At 38.4% G+C, this 26,764-nt stretch overlaps 1 protein-coding gene across 1 annotated transcript in view; it reads right to left on the bottom strand.

The window, feature by feature from the left end:
- LOC144633248 (uncharacterized) overlaps positions 1-26,099 on the bottom strand; it is a 39,593-nt gene extending 13,494 nt beyond the window's left edge. The window contains exons 1-3 of the mRNA XM_078492083.1: positions 25,992-26,099; positions 24,610-24,624; positions 3,165-4,430 (exon numbers count right to left, since the gene is read on the bottom strand). Coding sequence (XP_078348209.1) covers positions 3,165-3,296 — 132 coding nt within the window. The 5' untranslated portion in view covers positions 3,297-4,430; positions 24,610-24,624; positions 25,992-26,099. The remainder of the gene's footprint in view (positions 1-3,164; positions 4,431-24,609; positions 24,625-25,991) is intronic.
- Between the last annotated feature and the right edge of the window lie 665 nt (positions 26,100-26,764).

The following is a 26,764-nucleotide window of genomic DNA, read 5'->3' as shown; positions in this document are numbered from 1 at the left end:
ATCAAGCAGATCAAGCGGGTGAACTTTAAATGTCATCAAAACGAAACATGTGCTGTTACCAGTATTTGTCTAGTACTGTGAATCCAATCAAACTCTACTGGAGTGGTTTCTTTTAGCAGAGAAGTCGTGGTATTATAAGTTTTCGGTTTCGAACAAGAATATTACATCAAACCGATTTCTGTCAGATCGTGTTACAATGTTTACCAAACGCGTGGGAACAGCAGCTTCTGATTGGTCAGTTTCTGGTGTCGCCACAACAAGCCAAAAAGATCGATTCCTGACCCTTCTCCTCTTGAAAAGTCACGTTAGCAGTGATTCTGCAATTTAACTAAACTTTAAGGAAAGGAACAGTCTCAGTCTCAGGAACAGTCTCAGGCAGAAATAATTATTGTAGAAGAGATTGCAAGGAAATTGTTTAAGACATGCGGGATTTCGAATGCCCTCGTCAGTTCAAAAGACGATGACAGTACGCCGACAAAATAAATAATATTCCAGAGCGAGCCGATGGACGACCAGTTCCAGCCTAAATATCAAAGAAAGGCCAATAAAAACTTCATTCCTAGTGTTGCCTCATTAAACCAAATGGTTTTTAAAGAGCCGCCACTAAAATAAAAGGTAATGACCAAGAATAAATTACAAACGCTTGCTAATAATTTTCGTTTGTTGATGATCGCTCGGCCTCGGCTTATAGATGAATATTTCATTCAAATTTAACTCTTTTCTAGTACCATCGAATTTTTTTTTCGGAAATACTCAGCGATAAATCGAAACCCCAATTTTGTTGAGTTTTAACCAGTTCTCAGTAAGATTTGGTGAAAATATATAGCCTTTGTGTACTTCATATATGCGCATGCGTTCAGCACAAAATTCCGTGTGCTTGAGTCTACGCCTGGAAGAATGCATAACACAAGGAGAACATTTGGTTTTCAGAAACAAATAAATAGCATTTGTGTACTTCATATAAAGTAACACAGATATGGCTCGCATTTTCCCCAGCCCCCTACTCGCTTCACAAGATTAATTGATTAATTCAATTTGATATTGATTAATTAATTCAATTAAAATGTTTTACAGGAATCGAGTGAAGGAGGGAAGGAGTGAAGGAGGGAAGGAGTGAAATCGGCCCACTCACCAAAACTCGGAATTTTCCGAGTTAAAAACGTGGCGAATTGTTACACTCTTAGGGATTTTAACTACAACGTTTTAGCGCCACAAACAATCAACAATAGGTTTAAGGATTTTACATATTTTTAACTTTTTATTCTCACTCATTCGAATTCACAATAATTTAGATAATACCCCTTTTAAAACGATTCTTAACATTTCTTATCTTTTCATTTTAATTTTGTACACGACCCCACAAGCTTGTAGCTTTTATCTTTTATCGTGTATAAATAAAGGTTGTATGTATGTATGTATGTATGTATGTATGTATGTATGTATGTATGTATGTATGTATGTATGTATGTATGTATGTATGTATGTATGTATGTATGTATGTATGTATGTATGTATGTATGTATGTATGTATGTATGTATGTATGTATGTATGTATGTATGTATTAATTCTCCCTATACTAATTATATCCTATCTATATCGATTTACAATAAATGAGAACACTTTCGTTGGATTTTCAAGTAGCACTACATGGTAATTGGTGACACTGCCACTAAAAATCACTTAATTTAATTTTGAAAACATTACCACGTCACTGCGTGACTACGTGACTGCGTGATGCAGTTAAATGTGTGTGTTCATTGACATAATGTGATTTGCGCGATACAGTCGTTGTGTCACCCACAAATGACCACTGCTCACCATTAGAGTTCTCAGTAGCTCAGTAGTTAGAGCGTCCGACTAGTGTACCGAAGGTCGTGGGTTCGAGTCCCATCTGTGAACTCAGAATTTTTTTCTGAGTTCATTCTCTCCACACATCAATCCATTATTATTATATATTACCATTGTTTCCTAAGGAATTCAACACTACTTTGGTTCTTCTTTAATAAGAATTATCAACAATACTTTCTTGATATTAGATGTGTTTTAATTGGTTTTTGTTAATGTTTACAATAAAATCATTAGTGTGTTTTATTGTGAGATCAGAAACTCTTCGAAGTTTTAGAGAAAATAATCAAATACTGGTGGTCGATTCGATCACAGTTACAAACGCCTTAAAGTTAAACCAAGTACCTCGATTAATAAGAATGGACCTGTTTAACCGATTTTGGAAGAAATCATGCTCAGGGGGGCAAATTAATTTGCCTCCTGGGAATCCCATAATAGCTCTTTGAAACAATTGAATTTAAAATGGCCGCCGTATTGGTAAAAAGGTCTATTTATTTTGTCATTTACATTAATTCCCGTCCCCAGAGTCCACGATCCTGGAACGGAAGTCCTCGATTCACGGTCTCATTGTCAAATCTAGGGCTTTCCACAAGTTGCTCGAGATTTTCCAAAAAAGTTGCCCGTCATTTCTCAAAAAGTTGCTCAAAAGTTGCACCAAAAATTCAAAAATGTTGCTTCTGATAATAAAGTTGCTCGAAAGTTTCTCCAAAAAATCCAAAACGCTGCTTCTAATCAAAATCATTTCTCTAAATATATGCAAATTTCCCTTTAAGGGTAAGATTTCTAAAAAGTTTTATGCAATTTTACAGCAAAAGAAGATTCTAAATAACGTATTAAGCGGAAAATTTGTTAAATAACAAGAATTTCTTTAACTGAGAAAAATCGTGAAGATTTCCATGACGTCATGTTTGACGACAAGTTTTGTAATGTTTAATAAAGAATGAGCCGAAAGTTGAAACGTCTTCAAATGTTCCTCCAAAACCTTCGGCAAACTTCGTAAAGCTTTGGAAACCTTCGTATGGCCCTCGGACAACACTCGGACAACTTCCGGAAATATTCGGTCTGGAAATTGCTCAAAATGTAACAAGTTGCTCGAGAAGAAAAAAGTTGCTCGAAGGTGAAAAAGTTGCTCGAAACATGAAAAGTTGCCAAAAAGTTGCCGAGCAACTTGTGGAAAGCCCTAGTCAAATCCGTCAAATCTGATTGGCTTAAAATACAGAACGAGTACTCTGCGTATGCTTACAAATCGGGACCCTCGATCTCTGTCGCAGACCAGAATTATCGTGGACTCTGGGGACGAGAATGATCTACACCTCACCTGGTCAAAACTATCATTCAAGGGCTGACGATAAAACTTAAAATAGCCACCAATGAGGCTGTAAGACACTTTGTAATCAGTCACCCAGTATGGCCAATATGGGCTGCCCTGAGTTGCGATCTTTGTGACCATAGTGACTTCACCTAAATCTACTTGAATCCACTCTCCTGGTTCCGAATTCCTTGTTTCCCAATAGTCACGTTCGTTACCAAGCCTTGCGTTGCTGGGTTTACTGAAATGTGACAGATCCTAACAAAATAATATTTTATTTCAAAATAGATATCTTTTAAAAAAGTAACTTAACATGAGTCATATACAGTCAGTCAAAGACACTTAAAATAATACAAAGGCTTAACAACAGTCAACAATATTTAATAGGTGGTTTTCACTGTCACGCCGCGAAAAAATAGATCCAAAACTATCGAGTCAAAAAAAAATCAAGAATATTACAGGTTGTAGAAAACTACCAAATAAACTTTTTGTCCAAGTATCAGGTCTGTATGTTGTTCCGTACTCTTGTTATCCGTTAAATTGTTTCACGCAAATTTAGAGAGCACCGTATGGAAACTCCATGCTGGAGTCCAACTGGTTGAACTCCAACATGGCCGCCGGAAATCAATAAAAACATATGGCATAAAATTTTGCTACAAAGAGCGATCGAATCACCCTCGTGAACAGGTAAACATTTACATAAATACTTCTAGCAAAGCTTCCACTGTTTAGATTGTTAAAAATCGCAAGATAAGGCATTTTTCAAAGAGAACGTGACAGCCTTCTGGCGGCCATCTTGGATCTCGTGTGGCGTGAAACTCCGAAATTCAAAGTGATCTATCTTAAAGACGGCGATTGCTATCGATCTAAAAACCTTCAAAATGATATATATTAAGGACGTGTAATAGCCAGTGAATGATAAAAACTCAGAGGTCTTGCGATTCTGGATTTTAGAATTTTGATGACGTCACGTGAAAACCAAGAATTGAAAAGATAATGATAAAGGGCAGTTTACAAAGTAAAGTGTGAATTACTCAATATTAGCCTTGAAAGATGAAGCCTAGTCGTTAACTGTAATTATTGTAGGAAAATTGGTCACCTTGTCCTTCGCAAGGCCAAAAGAAAATGACAAAAAAATAATTAGTAACATTCGATAACAAACTGAAAATTAAATAACACAGAGAAAAATAACATGAAATAACCCTACTTCTGCAGCAGCTTTGATAGCAGAGTCAGGAATTTTTTTGCTTTCCATTCCAAGAGGAGAGTCGCAACCTTAAAGATAAAATTATTATCCATCTTCACTCAGCTGCAGAGTACAAGTATAGCGCACGATTTGTTCATACTCTAATTGTAGTGTATGGGCTATTTCAAGTCGTAACATCAACATTCTGCTAACTCAAGTCCTGTTTTATTCGCTTACTGGCAGTTCGCATATACAACTAGCTTTATTTGTGTATAAAAAAACTGTCGTTCAGCGGAATAAGTTTACGGCCTCCCGTAGCTCCTAGAATGTCAAAAATGACACTTAGACGAGATTTGGGTCACTTTGGTGTTGACACGCGCACGACACGTTCGCACGGTTATAACACGACACGCTTAGCGTGTCAAGAACTTCGATATGCACATAACTAATAAGCAAAACAAAAGCTAATGTGTTCCGTGTTGGTTGCCTTTGTTCTTATCTGCTTGACACGGAAAACCTTTGTTTTCTTGACACGGTGAGATAGGCTTTGTTTATTGACACGGTACGAGGCTTAAGTAGCTTCCGTGTTGCTTGACACGGTACGAAAAGGGTTTGTTGCTTGACACGGTAGGAGTAAGCTTCCGTGTTGCTTGACACGTTTCGAGAAGGTTTTGTTGCTTGACACGGTACGAAAGGAATTCGTTCTTGACACTTTACTTTTGACGAAATTAAATTCGAAATGCCGGTCGAAGTTATTATTTATATTCCAGTCGGATCAGATTTGCCCTGAGTGCGATATACAATGAACCCGCGGATTTTAGCGAAACTAAAGAACTTGATATCCCCTACATTTTCAATCGTAGTAACTAAGCTTTATCTTTTCAAAAGTAATACGACTTTTTTAATTTTCACAAACATGTTTCGACGGTATAGCGTGCAGCTATAGGGAAAGCGTCAAATTGATGTGTTTGACCTGTTGACTCTGAAGCCTGCAAATGCTTATAAACTCCTGTTGCTCGACACCTGTTGAAGGTCGTGTGTCGTTCCCTACTACTGCTCTCGTGACATAACGGTGGAGTAACATGTCTAATACATGCTCGGGATAAATTTTCAACAGGTGTCGAGCAACAGGAGTTGCCCAAGCACTATTTCAAGATCCCCTACATCGGGCATTTTTCGGGTGTTGCACAACAAAGGGTGCGCAAGCTAATCGATCGATTCTGTAAACCCATAGACATCAAATTTGTTTGTTATTCTACTTTTAAAATTAAGAACTTGTTTAACGTGAAAGATCCTCTCCCTGACAGGCTCCGTACGCGCATCGTGTACAAATTTTCTTGTGCAAGCTGTAATGCTTGTTACGTTGGCGAAACAAGCCGACATTTCTCCACGCGCGTGCACGAGCACTTGTCATCGGACAGAACCTCTCACGTTTATAAGCATTTGCAGGCTTCAGAGTCATGCCGTACCTCTTGTAACTTAGACTGCTTCACGATCTTAGACTCTGCACCTACCAAGTACCAGGTTAAGCTTAAGGAGTCTATGTACATCAAGTGGGAAAAGCCGGACCTTAATCAACAGGTCAAACACATCAGTTTGACGCTTTCCCTATAGCTGCACGCGCGCGCGCTTCTTTATAATTTCGTTAACTTCAAAATTTATCTAGGGTATTGCTTTTCAACGCAATGTAACGTATGATTTGTAACAGGCACGTTTTAAATCACTGTAAACTTTCATAACCGTCACACTGACGATGACGGATGTACCGTCGAAACATGTTTGTGAAAATTAAAAAAGTCGTATTACTTTTTAAAATTTCTACATTTTTGCTGCTGTCTCGACCATTTAAGCTTTATCTGTTTTAAACGCCCTATTCGCCCATGACTTGGGGACATTTTTTTTCCTGAGACTGATTTTGTAGTTCTTTCGAACAACACTACTGAAATGCGAGTTCGGGCGAGTGTTCATTTCAGATACTCGATCGAACCTTGCAAGTCCTTAACTTTTTTTATAATCGGTCCATGGCATGACAGCAAGTTTCCTTTAAACTTTCGCTGCGGCATTTCATAGACCTACTTCCTTATAGAGTTCGATTGACATGCCACCTGTCTCTTGAACGTAGTAATACAACTGAACACAATGACGATCGACGCCATTTTTGTGTGCTTTCCCAGTCCAGGCCCTCTCGGCTAAGTCAGGCATGTTCCCATGACGATGCGTTACCTGTTATTGTTGTGACTGAAAAATAACTGAATTTCTCAACTGGAAACGCAAAATTAAGATTTTTAAACTCAACATGGACTGTGAGGACGACTGTTCAATATTATCGGAAGAGGTTACGAGAGAGTTTAAGACGGTTTTGTTAGAATACAATGTGAGAAGAGAAATCGAAGATGAAGAAGACGGTCGCCGTCTTCGTCCTCGCATGTTTCATCGTCGCTGCTTTCTTCCGATGAAACATGCGAGGACGAAGACGGCGACCTGGCATTTTATTTCTCCGAAGCTGAGATTTCTGAGCGAGCTTAAGTAGAAGCGTTCATCAGAGAAACCTGCGTGTGTCAGTAAGCAGAGCAAGAAGAGCCGTGTAGCTCCGCCATATCAAGAGAAGAATTCATTGAATGCAGAAACAATTGTTATTCAAGCATGCAAGACTTTAAGATCGAGTACGTAACTGATTTCCAAACAACAGCAAGAACAACAATCTTGATCATGACTAAACTTGTGGGCGATAGTGTGTTGAACTCGTTGGAGGCGACCTTGACGGAACGCACTCGTATGATGCGAAACCAGAAAATATTAAACAACCAAAGATGTGGAAAAATGTGGTCGATTTGTTTTATACCATAACAAACTCGAACAAGTATTTATCAAAAGCGATGCCTGAGTAAGCGTAAAGAAACTTTGCCGGTAGGACGTAGAGATTCCGGTCTGACACGTAAACACGACAATGATACAAAAGAAGATGAACAAGAATTCAAAGAATAACAATTTTAATTACCTTTTCCTCTCTCGTTGAGTGTGTGCCTATCGCTTGAAGCGAGCAAGATTTTTTTTCTTTCTGAAGATCTTGTTAGCGCTCGTTCACTGAACATCGACAGTCTCCTGCCTGTTCGCTAGCACCGTTCTTCTCAGTTAGACCAAAAATTCAAAAACAAATACCCTTATACGCACTTGATTCAAACAAAACACGATGAAATTCGCTTTCATTCGTGGAGACCAAACTTACACATCTTTAAGCCCGCGCGTGTGCGTGGCGTGATCTGACGTCACTTTCATGGTCTATACTCTCATCGACCATAACTTTGGACCAATCAGCGCGCGAGAATTCTCTCGGTTAGGGTATAAAAACAAATAATGGACAAGACGATTCTGATATATTGTTTTGTACATCGTCCTTAAAGCAAATAGATACGGACACTAAATTTACTTCTTACGATTACTATCTGACTTTTGATCATGTTTTGGTTGTATACTTTTTTTTCTTATCGTTTTTTACTGCGAATTTATTAGTCGATAATGTTTCACTGGTTTTCGCTTTACGAACGTCCTAGAGAACGAACTCTCACACTTGCAAATGCGTTATGTCTAGGATCAAGTCGAGAACCTCAGTTTATTTTTTTTATAGCCGAATTTTATTCTCGCTGTCGCTCAGTTGAAGGTTTTGTGCTCTTTCTTTTCACATTTCGATTGGAAGTAATTTGGTCATTGAATTCACTTAACAATTATTCGCCTCAGTGAGCCAGTAATCACTGAGCCTAAGGCAAATAATTGTTTTAGTATAATTTTCAGAGGTGAATATCAAAACTTCTTTATAACATTAGAAAATTAAACACGAAAACAACAAACACAAGCTGACAAGTGCTTGCTTGCATACGTGTAAACCAGTTTAATTCATCAATTGAAATCGTTTACACTGAAGTTTTAGCAATAACACAGAACAAAACAAATACAACGAAAAAGATAGATATCTGGTGCCTTTGTTTAATCGTTGGTGACTTTTGAGCAGTTGTGTAAATCCTCTCGAAATTACTAGCTCCAGTGAGAAGAGAACTAAATAATGTTTTGCCAGTCGATCTGACTGAGTACATGGCCGCGTGCAATCTCCAAAACCACCATCATGATGTTTACGATCAATTCTAATGCCTTGAAAACCATCTCTTGAAAATATGTTCGGTCCAAAAGCCTTGGTAGTTAATTTGAAAAATGTTTTAAATATCCAGGACTTGGTGTGATTTCTTTTAAATGAAAGAAATTTTCACTCAGCAAATGCCGCCATGTTCACTGACCTGGATGGCAAACGTGGCATTACTTAGTAGCTAAACCTTGAGATGCAATATTCTTTTATTATTATTATTATTATTATTATTACTATTATTATTATTATTATTATTATTATTATTATTATTATTATTATTATTATTATTATTATTATTATTACAACTGGCTCACGGTCCTCCCATTAAAGGACATGGGCTACAACCTGAATAAAGGCGAGTTCCGAGATGCTGTAAAGCTCAGGTACGACTGGGAAATTGACGACAAGCCGACAGTGTGCGTGTGCGGTGACGCCTTTACAATCGATCATGCAATAGGGACCTTAAGATACCAGGACGGGACGAGCTAGGACGGCTACCGGAAGTAAATTTAGACAATCAGGCATGCGCACGAGACCTAATCGACGTTATTTTCGGTTAAATCGACGAGAATGTTTATTAAGTTCGCATTTTTCGTGATTGTAGCGTAGAAATACGTTGAATTTCGACAAAATGTGAAAATATTCTTCGTCTGTTCATTTGAGTTTCAGTCGCTATCACGCCGGTATCGCGAGTGATCAAGCGGAAAAGGAAACCTGCAAAGAAAATTAATCAGTGTAAGTACAGTTGAGAAAATTATGTATGAACGAGTGCACTGAAAGCATCTGTCGAGCAAATTTAATAAATGTACATAAAAAAAATCGATCTTTAGTTGTGAATACCCGGCCGGAACTTGATGTTGTGTTTGTTTATTACAAATTCTTGTTAAATACAATTACAGATGCAACATTTGCACGAAGTTAGGATTGTCGACAGGATTTTTGACGCTCTGGTGAAAAAAGGAAAGCCACTGCTTCTTTGAGAATGTGATTGTACCCTTTTTTCTAGGTCACTCATCTGAACCAGGCCAGATCGTTTCGTGCAGTGTTTTCGTGTTAGTTTATTCATACGGAAATGTTGAATCCTTTATTAAATACTTAGGTGTTTGCTTTATATAAATCAAGAAGAACAAATTCAGCGTTTTCCGTTCATAATCGTCTAAGTTTGATAGGAAATGATTTCTACCAACTCGAAAGGATTAGTTTTGTAAAGTGCTTTTATAAAGCTCAAATTATTGACGTCGCCGTCTTGTACGAAAATACACATCTTAAGCATTTTATCTTTAGCGACATGACGGGACCCGCGTGATTTCCCGCGGCCACTGCCGTCGCCGTCCTGGCCTTCCCGTCCTCGTATCTTAAGGTCCCTAATGATTTGTAGGAGAGGCGGATTCATAATTCAGCGCCATAATGAACTCCGTGACCTCGAGGCTGACTTGCTTAAGATGGTCTGTAATGATGTCGAAATAGAGCCCGTCCTTCAAGAACTGACTGGAGAGAGGCTACCAAGCGGCGCTAACACAACGCCAGATGCTCGCCTAGATATACATGCCCGGGGGTTTTGGGAGAAGCAGAGATCCGCGTTCTTTGATGTGAGGGTGTGTCACCCCAACGCGGATTCCTACAAGGACCAAACCCCCAAGCAGATATACCGTAACCATGAGAATGAGAAGAAGAGGGCTTACGCAGACAGGGTTCTTCAAGTAGAACAGGGAACTTTCACTCCATTGGTGTTTACATCCACCGGAGGAATGGGCGAGGAGTGCAAGAGGTATCACAGTAGGCTTGCAGAATTAATCGCCGCAAAGAAAGGGGAGGATTACGCAACAACGGTGTCTTGGATCAGATCAAAAGTCTCATTTGCGATCCTCCGATCCGCCTTAATCTGCCTAAGGGGATCAAGAACTGTAAAGAGAAACAGGAACATTGACATTTATGATATGGACTTTCAAGTAGAGAATTCTCGTACTGCAATTTAGATCGAATATTTTTTTTTTTTTTTTTTTTTTTAATATATAGCTCTTCTTTTATTATTGCTCTCGAAGTCGCTTTTACTATTTTTCTACATTTTTAAAGACACTGTTTTTATTATTATGTAAATAATATGTTTATATATAAAGTTCTTATTCGAATAGTCAAATCATTGTAATTCTTTTAGAAATTGGTTAATAAAGTGTTTATTTTTTTTTTAATTACAAGTGAAACCGGTAAAAACAATATATAATTATATATCCCATAGAAAACAGGTAAATGTGAAAATAGATTAGTGTGTATCAATCAGACCAATCTGCAGCTTACTTTCATAAGCAAATGCCTACATTGTGTGGTTCCAGAAAATATCCATACCCACCCCAAGGATGGTAATTGGAAATTCTGAGGGGGATGAGGGTCTCAATAGTACAATTTTTTAAAAGAAAGTATGAAGCGAAACTAGAAATCCCAGGGGGTGGGAGGGTCCAAACCAAAGAACCATCCTTGGGGGAGGTATGGATATTTTTTGGAACCACACCCTGTGGAACCGAGTCTGTGCTGCAAAAAAACTTGACACATTAACTTAACCTGGAGTAAAAATTGTGGTCTGCGATAATCATTATTTTCACATGTTTTTATTGAAACAAAAATGTTTTGTCATGAACCTCAGAATGGTTTTAAAACTTACATGTAATTAAGTGTCAGTCTTTACATGAAGCCTTATTGGGTTCTAGGAGAAGCCACGAGCCAAGCGGCCCACACTGTCTGTTTCTGTAGCATTAAGCGGCTAGGAATATTTCTACTCCCCCCTGAATGGGATGCTAGTCTACTGCAGGGTTTCCCCCAGCATTATGTCGCCGGTACCCATTGATACACCTGGGTGGAGAGAGGCACTATGAGAGTAAAGTGTCTTGCCCAAGAACACAACACACATGACTCCGGCCGGGGCTCGAACTCGGACCGCTCGATCCGGAGTCCGGTGCACTAACCATTAGGCCACCACGCCTCCCATCTTATTGGGTTCTGGGATGTTCATATTATATAAAAAGCCATCAATGTCACTTAAGTATATTCAGGTTTAAACTGGCAACATGTGGGAACCAATCATGTGATAATTTTATTACATTGACACCGTGTGTATTTTTGAGTTCATTTTGACTAACAGGAATGCCCTTGCAAAGTCTTCAAGTAACCTGTAAATAGAAACAAAACAAACAAAAAACTATTATTTAGATGAAATTTCTATTTTCCAGCATGCAGACTGTATATTAAAATTAAATGGCCCTTTTCAGTGAATGAAAAAAACTGGCTGCTTTTATGTTGGGCCAGTGGATCCAATATTTTTTTTCACTTGCTAGAAAGCCAAATGACATTTATGGATTTTTATTTTTTGTTGTAGTGGTCTCGAAAGAAACATGGGGCTTTGGGTAAGCTTATAATGGTTTCACCTTGCCCAGTCTACCTGGGTCAAGAAAGGAAGAAATCAATTTTCTTTGCACCCTTCCTTTCATTAATTATTGCAGAAAAATGTCATATTATTTTAATAATCTTTAAAAATGTTTTGGACCCTAAAACTGAATTCTTGTAATCTGTTTATTTCAAAGCATTACATCACTGAAATCTATGTTTGGTATTCTTGTAGAGCAAGTTGCCAACAAAAACTAAGCTGGAGTTTATTTAGGTAAATCAAATTTACAGCTACTGCTTGGCTAATTTCAATATGAGTTCAAAAAACTTGGGTCTTGACAAAGTGCGAGCCAACAAGTCATGAGAGCCATTCCAATCCACTATATACAAATAGCACATTGGTTAGCCTAAAAAGCTCCCTGGTTAGCCTAAGCAGTACTCCAGTTAGCCTGAGTATAGTTAGCTGAGGTGGCTTCAGGTTATACTATTTATTGGAGTTAGGTATTTCTGGCTTGTATGGCACTTATGTGTCATGAAACATGCGAGCCATGAAAGCCATTCCAGTTAGCCTACATAAGATTCCGGTTAGTACTTTGGCTAGCCTTAAAAGCACTTTGGTTGCCAAAGGGTACATCATGTTGCTTGCAGTTAGCTTTATATTGGGACTAGGGTTTTCTGGCTTGCTTAAGTTTAAGGCCTCGCGATTTTTTACATTGCTACTTTAAAATGCTACTGAAGGTCATCCAACAACTGAAAATACAGGCCTTAAAAACAAACAAATGTTTTGTAAAGTAGACGAATGTCTGGTCAAAAAGCAGATCTTAAATGCCTCAGGTAATGAATGTGTGTAGAGAGAAGGAAGGAAATTACCAGAATTGACTGTCACATAACTATGTGTAAAACTAAGAGATCAACAATTACCTGAACTTGGTACAATCCATAGTTTAACTCACTGAACAGTAATCCAGAATGCCCTGTCACATGTTAGGCATTCTATTAGTCCCAAAAATTACTGACCTGTAGACCACAAAATGCAAAGTAAACGTAAATCTATGTTTACCAATACAATAAAACATCATGGGAAGAACAAATTTTAAGTTAAGAAATGGTCTCATTTATTAAACATACCCAAAAAGGCATTCCAAAACGTGAGTAGCACTGTTTAATTCAAGTCTAGATTAGCTACCAGGTTGACTGCAAGTAGTCTGTAGTCTAACTTAAAAAAATAGAGATCACACTGAGCTGAAATGTTTCTACCAATTTCAAAGGGAACACATCAAATTTTCCTGACTTATTTTATCTTTGTAGCCTAGAATGGTCACTTGTTCAATATTTCGAGGAACATTTCCGCACGTATAAATAATGAAAGGATGCGAGTCTTATTAATTTGGAAAACAGTAGCTTAAAATTCAAATGACGAACATAAATAACAGTTGTATGCCTCGACGAAATGACTGCCATTTAATACTATCGCCTCGTTCTCACCATCTATTATTTTACGCCTAGCCCGGCTTTAATTCCAGTAAGCTAAGTTGATAATCATGATAAACGTCGAAGACATAAGCTTTAACCAGTCTAAAAAAATTATTGTTTAATGAGAAACGCTTACCTCAGCGCAGGTCCCTGTTAATTTCTGTTGCCCACGTTTTCGCACGTTTCTGCTCATTCCATATTCTTCTTTATCGGGAATACAAATAAAGGAGGTGTACCCTACGTTTGGGGACTCGTTTTGATTGCGTCAAGAAGGAAAAACATCGACAAAACTGTCCTCTATAACTCAAAATCTTGATCGCATAGTCGCCATTTTGAAAATGCTCTTCATGAGCCCACAATACGGACCACGGGGAATCCGCTGGTGTGACCACCAGCAGGGGGAGGGGGAGAGGCGGCTATTTAAGAGGGCGTCCGTGTTACAGCGGATAAGGCACTTTTCGGACCTTCACCGATTTCCCTGATTTTTTCAGTGAAAGTCGACAATTACATCCCAGTAACAAATATCACATTTATTTGGATCAATTCGATATTTTATATTTTTTGCGAGGCGATTTTCAAAGTCACCTCAAAACCATGCAATTCGCCATTGGAGACTCCGTAAACTTGCTATAAATGACGGTCGCTGCCAAAACTTTATTACTCAATTCCACGAGCTGATTATTTTACATATAGTGTAGATGTTTAATAATTAAAATCTATTTAAGTCTCGTTAAGTTATGATTTTTTTAATTTGACTCCCAACAAACTCCGGAATGTGCAAAGCGTGACATGCCTGTAGTTGAACGCCATTTTCTCGAATGTGGGACCTGATCTAGAATCGTGTCTATTGTAACTCAAAAGTACTAACACCATTATAGAAAAGTATGAAATAAAATTTGTGGGCACTCTTTACTGCGCGCCGTACAGAGCTCCACGAATTTCCCAAATATTCGCCATTTTGATCCAAAACAAAGAAAACGCTTGAGCGACCGATAAACCAATTCCAGAACCGTGAATGTTTGGAGATGTGTTAAGTACTGCTAGAAGTCAGACTGTAAATGGAAAATATTTTTCTTTCGCAGTTCCAACCGTTTTGGCCGATTTCTCGGTATTTTCAACGCTCACAGCAATAAATATATCACTTCGATCAATATGCAAATTTCGGCATAAGCCCGTGTTGTCACGGAACATCTGTATACCGCAACAATTTGCCTAAAAACGTTTTCCAAAGCAATTATTTCCTTCTTACCTGGCCGGGCGATAAGATTCTTTAGGCTTCTATGTAGAAGCTTTCTTTTTGTTTGTGGCTGTAGAGAAGCTGTTTTCATTTCCCACGCTGCGATGAAACAGTGTTTGTTTTGCCGCAAGACTGACTTGTTCATTTCAGTCTAATTCAATTAAAGCCTTATTTGTCAAACCCCTGTCGGGCCCTTTTTTTGTTTTTCTCTTTGCAAAACCTTTTAAAAAACATTGTAAGCTTCTGAGGATGTTTTTTCATACCCAAAAAGGTTTTTATTTGCTTGGCTTTTTTCGGAGGGAGTTATTCGAAAAAATTACAATCCAGTCTGGTTTTGTGGAAACAATTAAGGGAAATCCTTGATTTGCGTCGCACAAGTTTTGTTTGCATATTAGAACAGTGTTTTGTGAAAACTATCGGACTCCAATGAGGCAAAGCAAGTTCTAAAATTATCTTATAAACATTAAAAGTCTTTGAAGCATTGTAGACATAAAATACAAATAGTTGGGATAACTCAATGTTTGTTTTTGCAAACTTACTTGTTTGTTTCAATCTAATTCAATTTAAACCGACCAATTAATGTCCGCGATTTTGTCTAATTTCGAGAAAATCCTTGCGCGTCCTTTCTGCACGAAATGGCAGCTATTGCATCCAATCAGTTGCTCTCTTCACGAGAAATTACAGACTCCGTGTGGATCTAGTAGGAATGAGGAAAGCCATGTGTTGCTCTCTGAGTGAAACTCGGATATTTCAGCTCATTTGTCGAGCTGCCACTTATCGAAATGCGGCGATGTTACGGAAGCCGAACTAATCATGGCGAGAGCGTGACGTTACCAGCGGCTGTGAAGTAGACTGAGTGCGGGCTTGACCATTACAAGGTGTGGTCGATGCTATTTTTTTTTTCAAAAAAAGCGTTAACACTATCCCGCTAAATTTGAGTGAAATATATCCCCCTGGGGGGGGGGGGGGTACTTTAAAAAAATTTGTACGGGAAGGCTTCGCCCGAGCTCTAACCCCTGCCCTTTTATAAACGATTTTGACAGAAATCGTTCCCTTTTTGTATAACTTTTACTGAAAAAAGGTACCCCTTTCGTATACCTGAAAGACATGGTACAGACTTAAGACACGACGTTTTCTTGTATATGGTCTAATAAACGTCCACTCTCAAATAAACGAACAACCTCGTATCTAGTAAACACCTCCCTTGAGGTGTAAAGTCTATAGACGCCCAGTGTCTAATAGACGCCCCCCCCCCCCCCCGAAAAAAAAAATAAAAAATAAAAAAAGATGAATCGCCTCATAAACCAGGGAAACACTCCACAGCGTAACATCACGCAATCTTTTTTGTTTTGTTTGCTTGACTCGGACATCGAAAAGGCAAACAATGCCAACATGGTTGACCCTAATGGCGCTGAAGACATCAGCATCAAACTATGAACGCAACTACCAACAAGGCAAGAGACGAGCAGAACGATCGCTTATTTGGCAGAGAAATATGGCTGACCAAGAGCCAAGTGCAGTGCTTCTTTTCCCGCCGTGCAGCGGCTAGACGAAAAGGAGGAACCAGAAAAACCTGACCTGAGTCCCAGGGAGCTATTGCTAGAGGAAGAAGAAGTTGATAGACAACAACTTGTTGAAGAGGTAGTGAACGAACTGAGGCCGCAGCACCCACTGTCTTACGACGCATTCAACCTGTGCGTGTGTGCTGAAAGAACATAACCTGGACAAATTTAACGCGCCAATGCTCAAAGAAATCTTGCGCCATTTTGAGGTCCAATTCAAATCGAAAGACAAAAAGAAAGACCTGATTGAACAACTTAGGTTGTTCAAGATTGAAAAAGAATGAATATAAAGGGATAAACAAGTCACTAACCTTGCAAAGAAACATTCATTAGCACATAAGGTTAAACGTTAATATTACGATCCTCTTTTCACGAAAAACAGTTTTCTGTTATTGCCCCCGCAGGGCTTTCGCCCAGAGACGAAAGCCCGAGGAGGCATTCATTATAGAGCGTATATATAGAGAATGTACTTACAGTCCGAATATACGGTATGTATACCAGAAAAAAACCTCGATTTGCTCGAACAAGGCCGCAAGGAATCTCTGAGTAATGATAATGTTTTGCCGCAAGGGATTCCTGGGTAATGATGACGTAAAGGCAGAAAATGCCAGAAGAAGTTATGGGTATTATGATGTCACGATAACAGGGGGTAGCGGTAAATAAAAATCCCTATCTTGGGTTAGAACGGTATTAAAAAGACTGACCCGCGTTTTGGCATTTGTCACACGTTGATTACTCCGATGTACGCGTGTTCACAGATTTGTTCGAGCGGTTTCTCTGCTTTGATTGTGTTAAGTGATATTTGATGCAGTTGTAAGTAATAGGTCGAAAGATTTCGAGCAATCGGTTTCGTGTTCTTGGCAACTTGTGTTCCAAGTGCTGGTTCAAGCGTTAAGGTTTGTTCTCGGGGGTAATTCGTTTAGCTAACAAACTGTCAGATTATTTGATCCATAAAGTGGTCTGAATAAGGATCAAAAATTGTTTTCGCGAATCTTTGAATGTGTCATATTTCGTTACTCGTGGATTTTTTAGGCTTTTTGAACTGGAAATCATTGTAAGTTTAATAATTGTGAATGTTATAAGCCCGAGATAATAATGTGTTATAACAGTAGAGTTGATGTTCGCGGGCGTAAATATGTTTTTGGCCCGACTCAGGCTCATTTTAGCCCGAGCCGCAGGCGAGGGCTAAAATGAGCTCTGAGAAGGGCCAAAAACATATTTACGCCCAAGAACATTAACTCTATTACTATTATAATCATTTCAGAGGGCATTTAGTTAAGGAATCAAAAACAGTAAGCGATATCTTGAACACTGCCGTTGCGAGTCGGCGTTTATTTCTGATTGTAAAGTTTACAAAACTCGACAGAAAACCGCAAAAGTACTTAAAACAATCTTTGCTTGAAAAGGAAATTACAAAATTATATCGGCAGCGAAGAAATAGTTGTCATTTAGAAGTGTTAAAATTAATTGTGCTGTTAACTGAACTGGCAGTTTGGAATATGCTTGAAATTCAACTGAGCAAATTTCACTCGACGAAGACAAACTTACATTCACTTCGCCGCCTGGATTCTTCTTTGAGTTTCTGTAATTCCTCTTTATCTAGCTAAGAAGACTGAGAATTTGCTTTCCCGTTCAGTCCTTCAACCATTTTGTTGTTTTAAAGCTCAAATTAAAAACAGTTTGCAATTGCAGACTCAAATTAAACGAAGCTTGAAGTGATGCCAGCTTGTGTCAGCCAGCAAGAAAACGGCGCGAACAGTTGAATGGTTTTCAGTTCTGATTGGCTGGCTTCGTTATTTTCTTGTTTCTGATTGGTCCACGGCAGCGGGCTAAAATATATTTTAGCCCGCTGAATTCTTCATTTTAGCCCGCAAAATACGCCACAATGCCCGATGAAATGATTATAATATGTGTTATTTCCGCTAGGTGTTATTTCCGCGTGCTAGGTAATATATCCATCGACTTGAACTTGTGAATATTTTTGGGACGCAATGGTGTCACACAACAAGAAATTCCGCAGCAAAGAGATCAAACAATGTCTTGACGTACATGGCACAGTAAAAAAGAAGCCTAATTTTAAAGGCGACAAAAAGACTCTACTAATCCTAGATTATTGCTGTAAAACAAACTATAAAAAGGCGGGGCAGCTTTATAGTGAGAACTATTAGTAGTCAAGACTTGATGAGTTAATGGACAAATGTAAAAATGCGGGTTCTTTCATATTTGTTATATTCATGTTGTCGAAAAAACATATATCGTAGCAGGGCTCGCGACTCCCTTCAATTACCGATAGTAATAGAATACGAAATGCACATTTGTGTTAAATATTTATTTTCTTGTTTTAGAGACACTTTAATGCCCCGCCCACTAAATTATGACAGATAAATTTATGGCCACCATCTTATTAAAATCAAATTAATACAATGACTTCCAATTATAAAGCCCCGACTGTTGGTGTTTTTACTTTTATGTCTCGAATACTTCAGAGACTTTTGATGTTCATCAAATAACTGTTTATTACTGTTTGTTTAATATATATCTAGTGTTAGGACCTCCGTGTAAACCACTTAAGTGATGGAGCTTTCCTAATAAAAGATTGTTATTATTTTGTTTATGAGAAAGGGCTAGAAGGGGGTAAAATGAGAAATTGAATTGGGCAAATTGTTGCTGGGAAAATGAAATTTGGGTCACTGGGACTGGGAATCACAAGTAAAAACCAATAGATAGAACTGGGATTTGGATTTGGAAAATACGGGAAAACAATAGGCTAGGGCTTTACCCTAATCCCCCCCCCCACCCACCCACCCCCCCCCCCTCCTCTCGCCTCCCTCTATCAGGAACCTGTATGAAATTTGCGAGTCTTGACAAGACAAGGAGCATATTCGACACCCTCGACAGCAAATCAGCAAGTTTCAACTCAATACAAGAAGGGCATTTTTGGAACGTGAATTTTCTTGAAAAAGTCCCCTCGAAAAGGCCAAGCGAAAACAAAAACCCGGGTTTTGACAAACTAGGCAGCCTGGCCGGTTTTAATTGAATTAGACTGAAACGAACAAGTCAGTCTTGCGGCAAAACAAACACTGTTTCATCGCAGCGTGGGAAATGAAAACAGCTTCTCTACAGCCACAAACAAAAAGAAAGCTTCTACATAGAAGCCTAAAGAATCTTATCGCCCGGCCAGGTAAGAAGGAAATAATTGCTTTGGAAAACGTTTTTAGGCAAATTGTTGCGGTATACAGATGTTCCGTGACAACACGGGCTTATGCCGAAATTTGCATATTGATCGAAGTGATATATTTATTGCTGTGAGCGTTGAAAATACCGAGAAATCGGCTAAAACGGTTGGAACTGCGAAAGAAAAATATTTTCCATTTACAGTCTGACTTCTAGCAGTATTTAACACATCTCCAAACATTCACGGTTCTGGAATTGGTTTATCGGTCGCTCAAGCGTTTTCTTTGTTTTGGATCAAAATGGCGAATATTTGGGAAATTCGTGGAGCTCTGTACGGCGCGCAGTAAAGAGTGCCCACAAATTTTATTTCATACTTTTCTATAATGGTGTTAGTACTTTTGAGTTACAATAGACACGATTCTAGATCAGGTCCCACATTCGAGAAAATGGCGTTCAACTACAGGCATGTCACGCTTTGCACATTCCGGAGTTTGTTGGGAGTCAAATTAAAAAAATCATAACTTAACGAAACTTAAATAGATTTCAATTATAAAACCTCTACACTATCGAGGGAAGATGAAACTTTAATATGTAAAATAATCAGCTCGTTGAATTGAGTGATAAAGTTTTGGCAGCGACCGTCATTTACAGCAAGTTTACGGAGTCTCCAATGGCGAATTGCATGGTTTTGAGGTGACTTTGAAAATCGCCTCGCAAAAAATATAAAATATCGAATTGATCCAAATAAATGTGATATTTGTTACTGGGATATAACTGTCGACTTTCACTGAAAAAATCAGGGAAATCGGTGAAGGTCCGAAAAGTGCCTTATCCGCTGTAACACGGACGCCCTCTTAACTTCTCCCCAGGCCCACTCCTTTCGTCTGAAAGAAATTACATTCAACCTCGCTAAAACCAAATAAAATGAGAAAAAACTGACCACGCTATCATAAAGAGCAGACACTCCTTCCTTTGGCAAAATTTTCTTTTATTCCTAACGCAAATGGTCGTTGAGAAGAAAGCCAACAAACTTTTCAGTTGTATTTTTTACTGCCGTCCTTTTTTTAGGAAAAAGTAATAATGGCCATTTTTAAAAACACTATTTAAAAAGCTACAACTTGGCTTAAAAAAATCTTAAGAGAGAGATACAGGTAAAGTTTTCAAGCGAACTTAAAACCGCGGTACGTTCTGGTCACGTGACCGATGACGTCATAACAATAAAAGTGATAAAAATGTACTTAACATATAAATATCTACCAACATGTAATTTGTTGCTTCCTCACATTTAATGCATCGCCAGATACGCACTTGTACCCAGACTCCCACTTTTTTAAAATTGTACATAGCTACCTTAATTTTTATATTTTGTTCGGTACCCGAGCAGTCTGAAATGGCTCACACCAATGTGCTTCAAACTGCAATGACTGCTTTTTCAGTAACAAAATATCTTCGTCACAGTGATCAAAAACGAACGTCAGGGCAATGTCACGTTACTAATGACGTCATCGTCCTACGACTTATACAAGAAGTAGTTTATGGTAAGAGTTATTTCTAAACGACGTACTACTCCTGCCGACTTCAAACTGACCAAGTTATTTGGCATTGACGATTTTTCAGTTGCAAAGGAGTTTGGGAAGGTTTTTATTATAATTATATATTGTTTTTATAATTATTATTATTATTATTATTGCGCCATAGTCCGAGCTTCTCGACAAATCAGAATTGAATTCACCTCTGGAAATTATACTAATAGAATATATAACTATGAGCCGAAATGTCGGCTTTTCGAATTCGCTTACTTGTTGTTTCTGAGATTATCTTGACCTTATTATTCACGTCTACTCAGTCGTCACGACTCTCAATTTAGTGACGAAACGTCATCACTCTTCTGTTGTGCAAATTTGATTTCCCTTATCACTCGGTGAAAAAGTTTGTGCTCCTTCTTTTTCAAATTTTGCCTGGGTGTAAATTGGTCATCTAAGACGGAATCCGTCAGGAAATCGACTTATACTAATTTTATTTGGAAAATATTGAGTATCAGAGTAATTTAAATCCTATTTCTTATTTTCTACCCTAGGTAATTTTAACGTGTCAGTAGCTACACTGTATTTTGTTAAATCGTCTTCTTAGCGAGTCAGAAATTCATTGGAAAATCGCAGAAATTTGTTCGATGTTTGGTGTTGTTAGTTACACAGAAATTTGCAATAAGATGTTAAAAAATTGATACATAATTTTATCCAATTAATACTCGAAGTCAAGAAAGCACTTGTGGATTCCGTTTTAAACACTAGGATCAAATCGACATCACTGTTCTTTTGATGCTTTGACCCAATAAGCTCGAACTACTCACTAAGTTACACCAAAAAAAGAGAGAGAAGGACAAGGATGGTAAAACGAACCAATTTTCCTAAGTTAAAAGTACTGATTAAAAACATTTTTTAACTTCAGATGCTCAACGACTTGAGGGCTGAGCAAATTCAGACACAAAAGAAGCTGCAGCTCGGGAAGGAGTCAAAGCCTAGAACTAAAGAAATTGGTATCCAGTTTTATGGAAGAGTACTTGGAAAGACCATTGACGCTTCGACCCAAACGAGCAGCACGGATATTCTCACCGAGTTAAAAGAGCAAGTCCAGAGCCTCAAGAAGATCGTGAAGGAACTCACAGCATTAAAGCGTAACCTCAAAGCTACCACCCCACTGATCAGCGAGGAATTCAGTGACGATGAGACATTAGGAAGCCTTCTTGGTGATGCCATCAGAACTATCTGCCAGGAGGGAGAAAGCTCCAATGACATTGTCCTCGAGAGTCCAACACTGGAGTCTTCACAAGCCTTGCCGAGCCTTCGAGAACAACTGCCAGTTCAAATCGCCGCTCAGCAACGAGTGCCGTCTTATCTAACTGCTCTCCAGTCAAATGCAGCCTATGAATTGCCGCCAGTGCCCTTGCCCCGAGCTCCGCTGCGATCCATCGAGCCGAACGTGCAGCCAGCGTCTTTAACCAGTGGCCCAACGGAAGAGCAACGTGTTAAAGTTGAGGGGATTGTTCGACTTGGAAAGCAGATGACAACATGTGCCCTTGCCTGCGTTGACGTCTTGTTCAGTGAGGAGGAGCTGGCTAATGGTAACACAGGCGGAGTTTGGGGATTTCAGCCATTGAACAGTAGCAAAATGAACTTACTCATGTCCGTTCTCCGCCGGAAATTTGAATCACCAAACTTTACGGAACAGTGGGAAATAGTGAAAGCGAAAATTAACACTAAATGTAGGAGAAAAAGAAGAACTCTTGTTCAGAGATTAAAGAAAGATTTTACGATTTAATTTTAAAGGCAGCCGCCTTATATTCGTAGGAATGTTTAAGGTACTTGTGAGATTGATGTTAAGAGAGTGTAATGTATGTATTTAATCTTCTTTTTGACTACTTACTATAACGGACAGTTTATAGATTGATTACAGTAGGTCTGATTTACTGTATTTGTTTTAAATAAGCATAAATTACCGTTAAATGATATTGAGCCCTGTGTTGTTATTTTTAAGGGCTTCTTTTCAGTAACAGGTCAATTTGAAGAGAAAAAAACCGCTTTGTTTACCAATCTTCTACAGAAATAACTATTTTCCTTTTTTGTGTCCAAAAAGGCAGGGACATCTTTTTCGTTGTATTTATAACTGAGTAAAACAAGCACTTTTTAAAACTTCAGAGCGGCCATTGACGGCCATTTTCCACTCTTATCATAAGAATTATGATCGTTTTACAGTTTTTTGACGATAAGTTTTCTGTCAATTATTAACATGGCAAATTGAATAGCTGCGAACGGTAGATAATAATTATGGTAGAGTAATCTTAGAGTATGTGTCGCTCAAACTGCTAGGTTTTACATCGTTTTTTTTTTTTTGCGCTCGTTTTCTCCTGCGTGTAAATCGAATTTTTAGTGTAACCATGGAAAACAGGGCGAGAACTAGACGCGTCAGCAAACATGGCGTCTTTTGGCATCGCTGTTTCTTTCGGCAGCTACTTGTTTTTAATAATATTGTCGTGACAGCGATGCAGATCAAACTAATAATGTTCAAAGTCTCAGAAGACATAGTTCGGCAGTATAAGAACGACATAGCTCAATTTTTGGCAATTATTTTAACATCGGCCGAATTGATCGAGATCATGCAACCGTCAGATATTAGATTTTACCAGATGTCCATTGTCAATAGATCCTCTGACGAGAAAGCGTACCATGGTAGTCCCTGATTTTATATACTTCTCTATTCGCACGCTAAACGTGTTATTTCTCATCCTTCGCACGGTAAGTGTGCGTTGACACGGTAATTCGCACGGTACTCGTGTGTTTTTTTCGCACGGGCTACCGTGAATTTTTCGCACGGTAAGCGTGTGTTTTTCGCACGGTAAGCATGTGCTTTTCGCACAGTAAGCGTGCTTTATTCGCACGGTAAGCGTGCTTTATTCACACGATAGCTTTTGTTTTCGAGTACTGACACGGACCATTGTCTAGTCCTTTGTTTTTACCTTGTTCTAAAAAACAAAAGGAAATTTCAATGAGGGATTAACTGGACACGGTTGTTCCGTGTTAAATCGTGTCTCTTTTGTCTTACCGTGCGAGCGTGTCGTGCGCGTGTCAACACCAAAGTGACCCAAATCCCGTGGAGGGTCACAATATTATGTCAAAACTGTTTCCTATGAGGTCTGCAACTGTGAAAAAACTGAGTTCATGTTTCCAGACAGCAACCATCTTAGATGAACCATCTTAGATGAATCCGAGATGAATTTATTTATTGAAATTTCTAACACTATGCGGCGCTTCGTGTTTTACATTATGATATCAACATAGATTTGTACAAAAATGTTGTCTGTAACTGCTGCAAATACAAACAAATACAAGAAGAACAAGGGAAAAAACCGTTCACTTTTCTCTACTTCGACCCGCTTTACGACCTTTTTCCGTTTTTTCGTTTCATATCGGTTCGCAATTTTATTTGGCTTCTTAACTACTTCTTCGTGCTATCTTCTAACTGAAATCCACATAACAGAGTAAATTCTATTTTTCTTGAGTAAAAAAAAGCGAAAGATTCTAACAAAGGGAAATAAAGTGGTGAGCTACATCGATCGATAGTAAGTGCGCGTGTTGCCCATGAGATGAAAAGTTTGCCAATAGTGATCAGCTACCCATTTACACTAACACTAGTTATGTATTGCCGGTACAGACTGAGCTGTGCACATGCGCACTTGGCACAGTTTATTTTCATACGTATTTTTGGGTACTTCTTTCTTTTAACAAGCAACTATGCAATTTCAATGATGTACCCACCTTTACTTGCATTCCCTAGAAAACACAGAAATAAAGTGTCAGTATATAGAAAGAAAGTGAAAATTTATGAAGGAATTAGCGGAGACCTTTGAAACACCTTTATCGTAATCAGTGCAAGCAATAACAATACTAAAACAGCACATGGAGTGCCATGCCACCTCTGGAATGAGATTTGTTTGGATAGTTACTTTCCCTGCTAGAATGCGTAATAAATTCAACCTCGAGCTGTCTTTAACCGGATCGGAGTAAGAGACATTTTTTCTCCGACCATTCATGTCAAACCATGCGATAGTCGTGTCAAACTGTATTTGTTCTGTAATCAGCTCACCATTTCATGAATGATTAAAGACAAGGACACTTTTTCAGCCTAAACAAATCAATTTTTAGTTGTTCTGCATTAGCTACTCGCCCTAACACTTACCGCTCATCCACCCCGTGTTTGTATTTCCTTTTGCCTTTTGTAAGTGGTCAGTTACAATTGATTAATGTCGGAACCAAATACTGTTAGCGTCGTTAGAACCTTAAGTTATCACATTTAAATATAAATAATAGGTCAGTATTTATTCCGTGATTTTTTTCTCTTTTTAATTGTTGGTCTGTGCTTGTAAGATTATCTCTGTAGTTTAATCCTTTGAACATGTCATTGTGAGGTAAAATCATGTCGTCCCATGAAAACGTCAGTGGTAAATAAATCGATCAGTTGAAAGTCCTCTGGACAAAGTGGATTCTCTACTCTGTGTAGCAAAACCTCATGGTTGAGAATTCCCTAATAGTGCTTGTTTTTGGTAAATTTTGATAACAAAAAGTGCTTCTATTTTATTTGCGTATTGACGGGCCGGAAAGTACCCGAGAAAAATTCTGCTCACAACGAATTTTGTCTGCTTGTGCGTTTAGCTTAATGCTAATTCTGCCCTTTGTCTTTCATTCATCCGCTCGCGATAAAAGCGATGTATTGTTTCTTTTTCTTGTTATATTTTAGTTGTTTTCTTTGTGACGTATTTATTTCTTTTTTACTGCTAGTTCATACTGATTTTTTTCTTATCTCTGGCTACCCACTGTATAGGTGGCTCGCATCCAAACGTTTATACAATTTAGCCAGTAAGTTTTCCTTGCAGTTGTTGCTGTCAGCGTATTTCAGATATCGATACAGCCTTTGTAGAAGCGTTTAGATGTCTTAAAACGTTTCAAAATCGTGTGTAAAGTTTCCTAAGTATTTGGGGTAATTTTTGTTTTAACTTAAGCGCGAACAACTACAACTGTTAAGCCGATGTGATTAAGATGGTTTCGATTAGTTTGGCGTAACATAATTGTAGTCCATATTTTCTTTCATTCGCATATGTCTAAAAATATTATTCAGTTATCAATTTTTCTATTTTACTCACCAATTCCTTCTTCAATTTGCAGCAGCAGTATAATTCCCACTGTTATGTTTCTCATTATTTGTAACACGCCGAGTCAGTTTTAACTTTTTTTCAAGCTGCGTGTTGTTTTCCAATGTAAAGACAGCGGAACATGTATTCCACTAAGATTTAATTATACATGCAGTTAGAAACATTCTTTAAGGTAGTGAAGTGGGGGAGTCATAGAGATGTCATGTTCGGGAAGCCAGGGAAGAATAAGTGTTGCTTATCTTCTTTACAGTGTTTGCATTAGAGAGCGGAATTTAATTATAAGGGCTTGGGCTACGGAGATTGAAACCGCTTCAACTGCCGGTCCGTTCGTTTGTGGGACTGATGGAGATTTGTTGAAATGGAAATAGAGTTGTTTCTGGTTGCTTTCGTTTTACTCCATAAATTATCGATAGAATATCATGGCACTGTAACTGATGCGTTCTCTTCATGTCTTGATTATTCTGTTTATTGTTATTTGTTTATACTGTAGATGACAAATGTCACCAATACTGGGATCTCTTGCTATCCTTGGTGTTCCCAATATTTGTGTGGTTACTGCCAACAATTAAATAAAATTAGCCCATGCAGTACAGATAACATGACTTGTTTGAATTTCACAGAAAGAATCGACGAGTACTTTGCCCTTTTGAATCAGATAACTTGTTTCTGAATTAAAAGAGTAACGTTTGAAAAATACGTCCCTCGTTACAAGGAATGGTGCCAATGAAATGGCACTATTCGGGTCACGTGTATTCACTGTAAAT

Source organism: Oculina patagonica, chromosome 12 (assembly GCF_052425735.1).
Source record: "Oculina patagonica isolate OP01 chromosome 12, crgOcupat, whole genome shotgun sequence".
Lineage (NCBI taxonomy): Eukaryota > Metazoa > Cnidaria > Anthozoa > Scleractinia > Oculinidae > Oculina > Oculina patagonica.
Note: the sequence above shows the minus strand (reverse complement) of the source record. Positions and strands in the feature narration are given on the sequence as shown.